Source organism: Leucoraja erinacea, chromosome 38 (assembly GCF_028641065.1).
Source record: "Leucoraja erinacea ecotype New England chromosome 38, Leri_hhj_1, whole genome shotgun sequence".
In the NCBI taxonomy this organism is placed as follows: Eukaryota; Metazoa; Chordata; class Chondrichthyes; order Rajiformes; family Rajidae; genus Leucoraja; species Leucoraja erinaceus.
The window spans coordinates 1,983,802-1,997,166 of record NC_073414.1 but is presented as its reverse complement, the minus strand read 5'-3'; the positions used below and the strand labels follow the sequence as shown (position 1 = coordinate 1,997,166).

Here is a 13,365-nt window from a genome sequence, read left to right as displayed (position 1 = left end):
TGTAAGAGGCCGCTGTTCTATCACATGCAATTTGCTGGCTGTCTTCCCTCTCATTTTGAGAGATTACACACTGGAAAAACTTCACTTCAATGGTTAGTCCGACTTCTTTTCAACAGTATAAAGTCCCAGTGTTGAGCGGAGGAGAACTTCTTCAAGGCTAGATGCTAGATGCAGGAAGATTGTTCCCGATGTTGGGGAAGTCCAGAACAAGGGGTCACAGTTTAAGGATAAGGTGGAAATCTTTTAGGACCGAGATGAGGAAAACATTTTTCACACAGAGAGTGGTGAATCTGTGGAATTCTCTGCCACAGAAGGTAGTTGAGGCCAGTTCATTGGCTATATTTAAGAGTGAGTTAGATGTGGCCCTTGTGGCTAAAGGGATCAGGGGGTATGGAGAGAAGGCAGGCACAGGATACTGAGTTGGATGATCAGCCATGATCATATTGAATGGTGGTGCAGTCTCGAAGGGCCAAATGGCCTACTCCTGCACATATTTTCTATGTTTCTATGCTTCTTCAAAGATTGAAGGAGGCTCCTGACCCAAAAGGCTAGTCTGTTCGTTTAGTTCATTGTCACGTGTGCCGAGGTACAGTGAAAAGCTTTTTTTTGATGTTGTCTGCTACCCAGTCAGCGGAAAGATAATATGTACATGAATACCATCAAGCCGCCCACAATGTAGGGATACAGGATAAAGTTTGTCCATACCCTCCACAGATGCTACCTGACCCGCCGGGTTCCTCCATCTGTTTGTTTTTTGCTCTGTATAAAATCCTATCGCTTATAGGCCCATCACTGATAGAATTATTGATTCATGCAATCGGTGGTGAAAACGAGCTTGTACTGCAACCTCACCACTCTGACCACTCTCCAGATTCCGAATGGACACCATTTCCTCACCCCATTTATGCTTCTAGTAATTATTTTTGATTCACAAATCTTAAAGGCTGACTCAGTAAAAGTGTAGACACGAGGAACTGTGGATACTACCAATTTGTGTTGGAATGCTGGAGTAACTCAGCGGGTCAGGTAGCATCTGTGGAGAACATGGATAGGTGACGTTTCACAGAGTGCTGGAGTAACTCAGCAGGTGCAGCAGCATCTATGGAGCTAAGGAAATAGGCAACGTTTCGGGCCGAAACCCAGAAGGGTTTCGGCCCGAAACGTTGCCTATTTCCAGAAGGGTTTCGGCCCGAAACATTGCCTTTTTCCTTAGCTCCATAGATGCTGCTGCACCATAACTCAGCGGGTCAAGCAGCATCTGTGGAGAACATGGATAGGTGACGTTTCACAGAGTGCTGGAGTAACTCAGCGGGTCAGGCAGCATCTGAGGAGAACATGGATAGGTGACGTTTCACAGAATGCTGGAGTAACTCAGCGGGTCAGGCAGCATCTGTGGAGAATTCGGGTCAGAATGCGAGTGTCATAACACAGATGCTTGGATAAAGTATGCTTTCGTTTCACAGAGTGCTGGAGTAATGTCTTTATATCCATATATCTTTCTTACCAGCAAACCTGATGACAATAACACATTCCTATTCTCCCTAAACCAGAGATATCCCAAACTCTTCTCAACATGTCCTAACCTGCACCTAATCCAATTCATCGTCAGTCCTACTGTGGTTTCTGTTTTTGCAATGCTTTGATGTTAACAATTTTCGCTACCTTAAGGGCCTGTCCCACTTACGCGATTTTGTTCGTCGACTGCCGGCACCCGTGTTAGTCGCAGCAGGTTGCCGAAAATATTCAACATGTTGAAAATCCAGCGGCGACCAGAACAAGGTTCGACTCTTTGGGCGACTACACACGCCCATACAGGTGTCACGTGTCGACAGGTTGCGGGGTGACGCCTGTATGGTCGTGAGTAGTCGCCCAGAGTCGTACCTTTTTCTGGTCGCCGCTGGATTTTCAACATGTTGAACATTTTCGGAAACCTACTGTGACGAGTGCAGGCAGTCGCAGCAAAAATCGCGTAAGTGGGACTGGCCCTTTACAGAGCCTCTCCTGACTAATTCTTCTCAAGCCCAGCAACGTTCAGAGGTCTGTGCTCAAACCCTGGAGAACATTGAATAGGCAACATTTCAGTTCAGGACCTTTCTTTAGGCAGTGAATATGAGTGTCGTAACACAGATACTTGGATAAGGCATGCCTGTGCTCGGCATAAGTAGGATTTGTGGATCTGCATAAATCCAGATTGCTTCACTGTTGGCACACCCTCAACTCTGGCTTCCCTCTGTAAACTCAGCTGTGTTGCGAATTCTTTCCTCCACTCCCCCCCCCCCCCCCCAACCGCACTTGACCATGCCACTTAAAGCCAAGCCTGTCGAGCAAGCTTTTCATCATCCGCTCTTCTCCTCACGCCTGGCTTAGCACTGATTTATTTGTTAACAGACCCGCACAGATCCTTGTAATATTTTGCTATGTTAAATATGACATATAAATGCAAGTGGGCTTGTGGATCTGCCACAGCTGCTGTGTTCAATGAATCACAAGAGGATGAGGGGGTGACGGGCGGCAACATGGGTACTTCTAAAGCGGTGATTGATGGGTTACTGATTGGTAAGGGCGTTAAAGGTTGCGGGGAGAAGGCAGGAGAATGGGGTCGAGAAGGTAAAAACATATCAGCCATGACTGAATGGTGGAGCAGCCTTGATTCTGCTCATATGCCTTTTGCACGGTAGCTAGTGGACCAGAAGAAGGCGATGGCTGGAGGCCTTGCAGCAGCCTGGGGCACCACTCTCAACAACTGGAGCTTGGACTGGGCTTGGAGAATGGAGCCACACATGGTGTCGCGTGTATGTGGGCTCAGCAGACTATCTCTGTACAAGTGCGGAGTTGGTATGGTGACACTCTACTGGGTTGCTTGACGAAAACTGTTTCACACATGTGACAGTAAAGCACCATGGATCCACTGTTGATTGAACCACCGTGGTCCTTATGGTCTCAGAGCTGTAAAAAGAACAATTGTATGGTGTTTGCACTCACCGTATCATAGTCCTTCAATGCTGCCTTAAACTTGCCCAGTGCCATGTTGGCCGTGGCCCGTCGATAATACCCTTTAATGTATTTCTTATCCAGCTCCACTGCCTTGGTGGCGTCTGACAAGGCATAGCCATAACATTCAGTCCGTAAGTATGCCAAGCTACGATTCCCGTAATAAACGGCATTCTCCGAGTTCAAATCGATGGCCTGGGTGTAATACTTAATGGCATTGTCGTAATCCTTGTCTGCAGAGACAGAAGATCATGGTTAGAAAATGACACATAGAAACATAGACAATAGGTGCAGGAGTAGAGGCCATTCGGCCCTTCGAGCCTGCACCACCATTCAATATGATCATGACTGATCATCCAACTCAGTATCCTGTACCTGCCTTCTCTCCATACCCCCTGATCCCCATCTAACTTAAATATAGCCAATGAATTGGCCTCAACCACCCTCTGTGGCAGAGAATTCTACAGATTCACCACTCTTCTCATTTCGGTCTAAAAGACTTCCCCCTTATCCTTAAACTGTGACCCCTTGTTCTGGACTTCCCCAACATCGGGAACAATCTTCCTGCATCTAGCCCGTCCAACCCCTTAAGAATTTTGTACGTTTCTATAAGATCCCCCCTCAATCTTCTAAATTCTAGCGAGTACAAGCCGAGTCTTTCTTCATATGAAAGTCCTGACATCCCAGGACACGAAGGTGCATCTCGAGTAACAACTATTTGGTTTAGTTTACAGATACAGCGCAGAAACAGACGCTTCGGCCCCACACCGACCATCGATCGCCCATTCTATGTTATTTCACTTTCATATCCACTCCCTACACCAAGGTTCCCAACCTGGGGTAAATTTACCCCCAGGGGGAAAATCTGTTGATTCTGTACATATTTTTTCTCATTGAACAAGTTGGGCTATAGGATCTGTTTCCATGCTCTATGACTAATTAAGACCACCTAAACTGCGTGCAGTATTGGAGGTGTAGCCTCCCCAACACCTGTACAACTGTAACAAAACTTCCCAACTTCTAAACTCCAACCACTTTGCAATAACGGCCAATCCCTCTTTAATTACTTGCTTCACCTGCCTGCTATCTTTTAATGATTTATGCACAAGATCTCTTTGTACTTCGGTCACTTGCAATCCTTGCCCATTAAATAATAATCTGCTTGTCATTCCCCTTTTTGACACACCTTGCCATATTCCATGCCTTTTGCCAAGTTCATACCCACTCACTCCATTTATATCCTGATCCAAAGCCACAATATCCTCATCACAATGTGCCCTTCCTCCTATTTATGTGTCATCTGCAAAGTTGGATAGCATACATTCTTTCCCCCCCCCCCCTCCCCTCCGGTCATTAATATAAATAGTAAGTAACTGATGGCCAAGAACTGATCCCAGGAGCACTCCACCAGTTACATCCTTCCAATTGGTGCATCGGTTGAGTTGCTGCCTCACAGCGCCAGAGACCCAGGTTCGATCCTGACTACTGGCGCTGTCTGTACGGAGTTTGTACGTTCTACCCGTGAGCTTTCTCCAAGATCTTCAGTTTCCTTGCACACTCCAAAGACGTACAGGTTTGTAGGTGATCAAAAAACCTGAGTCACAGGAATATTATTGTGAGAAAGGAAAGTGCTGGAGGAACTCAGCGGGCCAGGCATATGTGGATTGGGGAGTTGGGGAGAAGATGGCAGGGAAAGTGGGAAAGGAAAAGTCATAAACTATCCTCATCTGGACCAGGAATCACAATTGCCAAATTGTCTTAATCCGAGGACTCCAGTCCAAAGTCCGATTTAGCAGCCCCATTAACGGTCAAAATCTCAATATTTGGTAGCCCGGGTGGTGGCAATATCCAACTATTTGGTAATCCCAATAGCTATCAATATCTCATTATTTGGTAGCCCTGGTGTCTGTCAATAACTCACTATTTGGCAGCCCCAGTAAGTCAATATTTCACTCCTTGGTGTCCCTGTGGATGTTGATATCACACTATTTTGCAGCTCCCCATAGATGTAAATGTCTCACAATTTAGCAGTGCCTATAGTTGCCAATATCTCAGAATGTGGCCGTCCCCAGTGGCTATGTAGTTAGTTGACTCTCCATGACACACGTGAAGCTCACCGTTTGACCTGTTTTTACAAAATGTTAAATGGTCAGCTCGACATAGACTACAAGACCTACACCAAACCCAAACCAATTAGGAGCAGACGAGGGCATTTGATCCAATTTGTGATCCCAGCTACAAAGACAGATAGATGTGTACAGCAATTCGTTCTTCCCCCGCACAATTAAAGCATGGAATAGTCTCCACCCTACTATAGTTACCCAACCAGATGCAACTACATTTAAAGTAGCTCTTTCTTCTCAATAACCCTCTCTGGCTTAAGCCCTCCCTTCACCACCTCCAGTTTAAATTCCATTTGGAATATTTTGAAGGACCAAGAACCAAGAATATTTAGCAGACCCACTAGCGGTTAATGTCCCTCTATTTAGCAGCGGGCCTTGCTGGCTTTTACTAACTATCTGGCAGCCCGGGTAACAGTAATGGTCCCCCTATTTGGCAACTCCCATTGCTGTTACCCTCTCACTATTTGGCAGCTCCCACAGTTGTCAATGCCTCACTATTTAACAGCCCACACGAGCGGCCAATGTCCCACTATTTGGCAACAGCCATAGCGGCCAATATCACACTATTTAGCAGCACCCATTGCTGTGCCTGTCTCACTATTTAGCAACCCCCATTGCTGTACCCGTCTCATTATTTGGCAGCCCGACTGGCAGTTAGTCCCAGTATTTGGCAGCCTCCCATTGCTGTCTCTGTCTCACTATTTGGCAGCCCCCATTGCTGTCTCACTATTTGGCAGCCCGACTGGTAGTTAGTCCCAGTATTTGGCAGCCCCCATTGCTGTCCCCGTCTCACTATTTGGCAGCCCCCATTGCTGTCCCTGTCCCACTATTTGGCAGCCCCCATTGCTGTCCCTGTCCCACTATTTGGCAGCCCCCATTGCTGTCCCTGTCCCACTATTTGGCAGCCCCCATTGCTGTCCCCGTCTCACTATTTGGCAGCCCCCATTGCTGTCCCCGTCTCACTATTTGGCAGCCCAGGCGGTTGTCCACGCGGGGCCCGGGACCGGCTGCGGGATCGCCGCCCCCTTGAGGCCGGGGATTGAGCTCTGCTCTGCCCGCGGGCGGTCCGGGCCGGGCCGGGCTCACCTTTGAAGTGCTGGTTGGCCATGGCCTTGAGCCCCTCAGCGCCGCCGTGACCGACAACCGGCGCCTCCCCGCTCGCCGCCTCCGCCATCTTGCTGCCGCCGCTGCTGCCGGAAACCCGCCCTGGCAACCGGTGTCGTAAAGCGGCCCCCGTCCCACAGCGCCCCCCGCCGGCAGCTCACGGTCACTGCACCCTCCCGTCCCACAGCGCCCCCGCCGGCAGCTCACGGTCACTGCACCCTCCCGCCCGCTACAGCGCCCCCACCGGCGGCTCACGGTCACTGCACCCTCCCGTCCCACAGCGCCCCCGCCGGCAGCTCACGGTCACTGCACCCTCCCGCCACAGCGCCCCCGCCGGCAGCTCACGGTCACTGCACCTGGCCGTCCCACAGCGCCCCCGCCGGCAGGTTACGTCACTGCACCCTCCGGTCGCACAGCGCCCCCCGCCGGCAGCTCACGGTCACTACACACACCCTCCCGTCCTACAGCGCCCCCGCCGGCAGCTCACGGTCACTGCACCCCATGCCGGCCGCCGCTACAGCGCCCCCGCCGGCAGCTCACGGTCACTGCACCCCATGCCGGCCGCCGCTACAGCGCCCCCCACCGGCCAATGCCGACACTGCACCCCCCGCCCGCTACAGCGCCCCCGCCGGCAGCTCACGGTCACTGCACCATCCCGCCACAGCGCCCCCACCGGCAGCTCACGTCACTGCACCCTCCACCCGCCTGCTACAGCGCCCCCACTGGCCAATGCCGACACTGCACCCCGTTTCCGCCCACAGCGCCCCCCGCCGGCCGTCACTGGAGACACCACAGGGGGTTCCCTCCTCATGAGGTCACAAGTGACAGGAACAGAATCAGGCAATTCGGCCCATCGGCTACTACCCCACTTACATAATAAACTCATTCATTCATACATTCATTCATCCATTCATTCATTCAATCATTCATTCATTCATCATCCATTCATACTTTCATCATTCATTCATTCAATCATTCATTCATTCATGCATTCATTCATTCATCATTATCTGGGTTAACAGCGGGTCAGGCTGAGAGAGAGAGAGAGAGTCTGGAGAGAAGGAACGGATGACGTCTCGGGTCGAGACCCTTCTACAGACTATAAAGGGCCAAGTCAGTGGATATATTTAAGGCCGAGATGGACAGATTCTTGACCGGTGCAGGGGTCAGGGGTTACGGGGAGAAGGCCGGAGAACGGGGTTAGGAGGGAGAGATAGATCAGCCGTGATTGAATGGCGGAGTAGACTTGATGGGCCGAATGGCCTAATGCTGCTCCTATCACTTATGATCTTATGAGGAGGGACCTTGAGTTAGATAGAGCTCTAGGGGCTAGTGGACTCAGGGGATATGGGGAGAAGGCAGGAACGGGTTATTGATTGGGGACGATCAGCCATGATCACAATGAATGGCGGTGCTGGCTCGAAGGGACGAATGGCCTCCTGCACCTATTTTCTATGTTTCTATGTTTCTCTGTTTCTATGTTTCTATGACCCCCTGTGGTGTCTCCAGTGGCATGGAAACAGGCCCTTCGGCCCACCGAGTCCGGGCAGACCATCGATCACCCATCCTCACCAGTTCTATGATATCCCACCTTCTTATTCATCCCCTATACACAGCCGAGTCCAATTAACCTACAAACCTGCGGGTCTGTGGGATGTGGGAGCAAAACAAATGTTTGTGATCCAGAGACGGCTTTGAGAGAGTTAACGAGATGCACATTGCAGATGGATATATAACGTGGACATGAATCAGAAACGCTGAACTTTGGTTGAAGTCAATGACGTGTCCTAGTAGATTAGTCACAGCGCTAACAGGCAGGTGTGGAAGGCAATTATAAAGGCTTACGTTGGTCTTTATTGCAAGAGGATTTACATATAAGTGTGATATTATGTTACCTGTACTATAATCACATAATGTCTGGGTTGGACCACACCTGAGTTCTGTGTACAGTCTTGACCTCCTAATCTAATGGAGGATATACTTGCCACAAAGAACACAAAATAGAATTTAACCCTAACCATTTCCAGAGATGCCAAATTCAGTCTCTAGACTTTAGAGACACAGGTTTGGAAACAGGCCCTTCGGCCCATCCAGCAGTCCATGCCGACCAGCAATCGCCCTGTTTGTACGGAGTTTGCACGTTCTCCTTGTGACCGTGTGGTTTAAGTCCAGGTGCTCCGGTTTCCTCCCACACTCCAAACATCCACTATCCCTTACACACACTACGGACAATTGACAATTATCGACAGAGGCCAATTAACCGACAAACCTGTACGTCTTTGTGGAGCGCGGGAGGAAACCGGAGCACCCGGAGAAAACCCACGCAGGTCGCGGGGAGAACGTGCAAACTCCGTACAAACAGCACCCGTAGTCAGGATCGAACCTGGGTCTCTGGCGCTGTGAGGCAGCAACTCTACCGCTATTTTAGATAGATGGAGATTCATAGATTCGTGTTTAGTGCGGGTGTCAGGGGTTACGGGGAGAAGGCAGGAGAATGGGGTTAGGAGGGAGAGAGAGATCAGCCGTGATTGCATGGCGGAGTAGACTAGATGGGCCGAATGGCTCTACACCTACAACTTATGAACAAACTTAACAATTAAAAAGACCTTTGTAAGTGAATATTTTGGTGGGAAATAACTTTATTATTGCGATCATATCTCCCTTTTCCCCATTGACATTAAATGTTTTATAACTCTATAACTCTACATCACAGAGTACTAGAGAAATGTAACTATTGTTAGAGTAGAACTACCTGTTACCCAGGACAATTCTTCCTCATCTCTCCGCCAATCGGTCACCATAACTAAATCATGGCTTCGGGCAGAGTTGAGCGCTGAAGGAACTATTCCCCACCAGTTTTCTCCGACTCATCCCGTGGTCGAAACAAGGAACTGCAGATGGTGTGTAATTAAAGAAAAGACACGGTGTGCTGGAGTAATTCAGCGGCTCAGGGAGCGTCACGCATGCGGGCTCAGCAGGCGATTTGTGTACATTTGCTAGTCGGGGATTAGCGGGTCAGGCAGCATCTGTGGTGGGATACAGTGTGGAAACAGGCCCTTTGGCCCAAATTGCCCACACCGGCCAACATGTCCCAGTTACACTAGTCCCACCTGCCTGCACTTGGTCCACATCCGAGTCCAGAACCAGGGCCACACACAGTCTTAGAATAAAGGGGAGGTCATTTAAGACTGAGGTGAGAAAAGACTTTTTCACCCAGAGAGTTGTGAATTTGTGGAATTCCCTGCCACAGAGGGCACAGTGGAGGCCAAGTCACTGGATGGATTTAAGAGAGACTTAGATAGAGCTCTAGGGGCTGGTGGAGTCAAGGGATATGGGGAGAAGGCAGGCACGGGTTATTGATTGGGGACGATCAGCCATGATCACAATGAATGGCAGTGCAGGCTCGAAGGGCCGAATGGCCTCCACCTGCACCCATTTTCTATGTTTCTATCCCTCCAAACCTGTCCTATCCATGTACCTGTCTAACTGTTTCTTAAACGTTGGGATAGTCCCAGCCCCAACTACCTCCTCTGGCAGCTCGTTCCATACACCCACCACCCTCTGTGTGAAAAAGTTACCCTTCATTTGGGAGTTTACACATTGTCACCAATGCCCAGAGTCAGGGGAAAGGGAAACGAGAGATATCGATGGTGATATAGCGAGATATAGAACATAGAAACATAGACAATAGGTGCAGGAGTAGAGGCCATTCGGCCCTTCGAGCCTGCACCATTCGCCATTCAATATGATCATGGCTGATCATCCAACTCAGTATCCCGTACCTGCCTTCTCTCCATACCCCCTGATCCCCTTAGCCACAAGGGCCACATCTAACTCCCTCTTAAATATAAATATAGCCTCAATGAACTGTGAGAGTTCCTCAACTGTGTGAAAAAAGTTCTTCTCATCTCGGGCAGAGAATTCCCCCACAGCTGTGACCCCCTTGTCCTTCACATCGGGAACAATCTCTGCATGTGTGAATTTTGTAAGTTTCTAAAATGTCAATTTCCTTCCAACTCATTCCCGTACCTGCCTTCTCTCCAATGATCCCTTTAGCCACAAGGGCCACACACTCTCTAAAATAGCCAATCTGGTCAACTAATTGTGGGGAAACAGCATCTCTGTGTGAAAAAAAATGTTTTCCTCATTCAACAAATGAGTTAAACATCTGAAGGCTTCGTCAATTGGAGGAACAGCATCTCATGTTTCGCTTGTGCAGGTGCTGGTTTCTACTGAAGATAGACAGGAAAAGCTGGAGTAATTCAGCGGGTCAGGCATTGTCTATGTATCTCGTTTCCCTCTCCCCCGACTCCCAGTCTGAAGAAGGGTCTCGACCCGAAACGTCACCCATTCCTTCTCTCCAGAGAAGCTAAGCTGCCTGTCCCGCTGAGTTACTCCAGCCTTTTGTGTCTACCTTTGAGTGTGAGTTGCTGGAGGGATAGTGAGTCATGATTCAAAGTACATCAGATGGTATCTTCGACTGCCCAAAATAACCTGTTATTCACTGCATGAATTCACTTCAACACCAGATAGACGACTTTTGAAAAAAGCAGAGACTAGGGAGCTTTGGTTTTTAGAATTTCCAACACAGCCCTTTACTAATGATGACTGCAATTTAAAAAATTACATTTCAAGATGTGACGAAGATATTTTGTTTAAGAAGGAACTGTGCAGATGCTGGAGAATCGAAGGTACACAAAAAAGCTGGAGAAACTCAGCGGGTGCAGCAGCATCTATGGAGCGAAGGAAATAGGCAACGTTTCGGGCCGAAACCCTTCTTCAGACAGGGTTTTTCGATATAAGATACAGGCTTATTTGAAGATATTTTACTCTGTAGCATAAGAGATCTCCCCTGCATTATCAAAGGACCATCAGACATAGGAGAAGAATTAGGCCGTGTTTAAGAAGGAACTGCAAATGCTGGAAAATCGAAGGTAGACAAAAGTGCTGGAGGAACTCAGCGGGTGCAGCAGCATCTATGGAGCGAAGGAAATAGGCAACGTTTCGGGACGAAACCCTGTAGGAAATAGGCAACGTTTCGGGACGAAAACCTGTAGGAAATAGGCAACGTTTCGGGCCGAAATTCTGTAGGAAATAGGCAACGTTTCGGGCCGAAACCCTTCTGGGTTTCGGCCCGAAACGTTGCCTATTTCCTTCGCTCCATAGATGCTGCTGCACCCGCTGAGTTTCTCCAGAAGAATTAGGCCATTCGGCCCATCATGTCTGCTTCACCAAAGATAGACACAAAATGCTGGAGTAACTCAGCGGGACAGGCAGCATCTCTGGAGAGAAGGAATGGGTGACGTTTCGGGTCGAGACCCTTCTTCAGACTGAGAGTCGGGAGGGGGGGAGGGAAACGAGAGATATATAGATGGTGACGCAGAGAGATGTTGAACAAATGAATGAAAGATATGCAAAAGAAGTGTAAATGATAATGGAAGCAGGTTAGCTTTGGGCGAGGTGAAAATAAGTCACAGACAATGAGACTCAACAAGACGGCTTTGAAGCTGGTACAACTTGGGTGGGAGAAAATAGACAATAGGTGCAGGAGTAGAGGCCATTCGGCCCCTTCGAGCCAGCACCGCCATTCAATGTGATCATCCCCAATCAGTACCCCGTTCCTGCCTTCTCTATCTTTAAGAGCCCTATCTAGTTCTCTCTTGAAAGCATCCAGAGAACCGGCCTCCACCGCCCTCTGTGAGGCAGAGAATTCCACAGACTCACCACTCTCTGCGTGAGAAAAAGTGTTTCCTCGTCTCCGTTCTAAATGGATTACTCCTTATTCTTAAACTGTGTGTGTGTGTGGCCCCTGGTTCTGGACTCCCCCAACTAAACCAAACTGAAGTAATAACTGAACTGTGAAAGTCTAGACAACTATATGTTGAAGGAACTAAGTCTGAAGAAGGGTCTCGACCCGAAACGTCACCCATTCCTTCTCACCAGAGATGCTGCCTGTCCCGCTGAGTTACTCCAGCTGTTTGCGTCTACTAACATTATCTATCAGCTTAGCATGATTAACAAACATACGTGTCACGGTGGAGAGACGGTACGTCCCACTGTCATACATGAAGCATTGTCCAGACCATTTATAGTGGGCAGTCCCAGAGTCATCAGCATATCGCCATGTTCAATAATCTGTGTACGAGGAACTGCAGATGCTGTTTCCATCGAAGACAAGACACAAAATGCTGGAGTAACGGGTGGTCACGGTGGCGCAGCGGGTAGAGCTGCTGCCTCACGGCGCCGGAGACCCGGGTTCGATCCAGACCACGGGTGCTGTCTGTACGGAGTTTGCACGTTCTCCCCGTGAACTGAGTGGGTTTTCTCCAGGTGCTCCGGTTTCCTCCCACACTCCAAAGATGTGTAGGTTTGTAAACAAATTGGCTTGTTGTAAATGTAAAAATTGTCCCTAGCGCGTGTGTGTGTGTGTGTGTGTGTGTGTGTGTGTGTGTGTATGTGTATGTGTGTATGTGCGTGTGTGTGTGTGTGTGTGTGTGTGTATGTGTGTGTGTGTGTGTATGTGTGTGTATGTGTGTGTGTGTGTATGTGTGTGTGTGTGTGTGTGTGTGTGTGTGTGTGTGTGTGTATGTATGTATGTGTGTGTGTGTGTGTGTGTGTGTGTGTGTGTGTATGTATGTATGTGTATGTGTGTGTGTGTGTGTGTGTGTACGTGTGTGTGTGTGTGTGTGTGTGTGTGTGTGTGTGTGTGTGTGTGTGTGTGTACGTGTGTGTGTGTGTGTATGTGTGTGTATGTGTGTGTGTGTGTGTGTGTGTGTGTGTGTGTGTGTGTGTGTGTGTGTGTGTGTGTGTGTGTGTGTGTGTGTGTGTGTGTGTAGGATAGTGTTAGTGTGCGGGGATCGCTGGTCGGCACGGACCCGGTGGGCCGAAGGGCCTGTTTCCGTGCTGTATCTCGAAAACAAGACTAAACTAACTCAGCGGGACAGGCAGCATCTCTGGAGAGAAGGAATGGGTGACCCTCTCGGGTCTGGACCCTTCTTCAGACTGAGAGTCAGAGGACAGGGAGACACAGAGATAAGGAAGGCTAAGGTGTGAAAGCAAGACATCAAAGGGGATGAAGTTCAAGGAAAATGTTGATTGGATCAACAATACCTAGTGAAAGCTGACAACAAAATATACAAAGATAAGG

At 49.1% G+C, this 13,365-nt stretch overlaps 1 protein-coding gene across 1 annotated transcript in view; it reads right to left on the bottom strand.

Annotated features, from left to right (window-relative positions):
• Positions 1-6,336, bottom strand: part of ppp5c (protein phosphatase 5, catalytic subunit) — a 31,088-nt gene extending 24,752 nt beyond the window's left edge. The window contains exons 1-2 of the mRNA XM_055663583.1: positions 6,201-6,336; positions 2,983-3,224 (exon numbers count right to left, since the gene is read on the bottom strand). Of these exons, the coding sequence (XP_055519558.1) occupies positions 2,983-3,224; positions 6,201-6,288 (330 nt within the window). The 5' untranslated portion in view covers positions 6,289-6,336. The remainder of the gene's footprint in view (positions 1-2,982; positions 3,225-6,200) is intronic.
• Between the last annotated feature and the right edge of the window lie 7,029 nt (positions 6,337-13,365).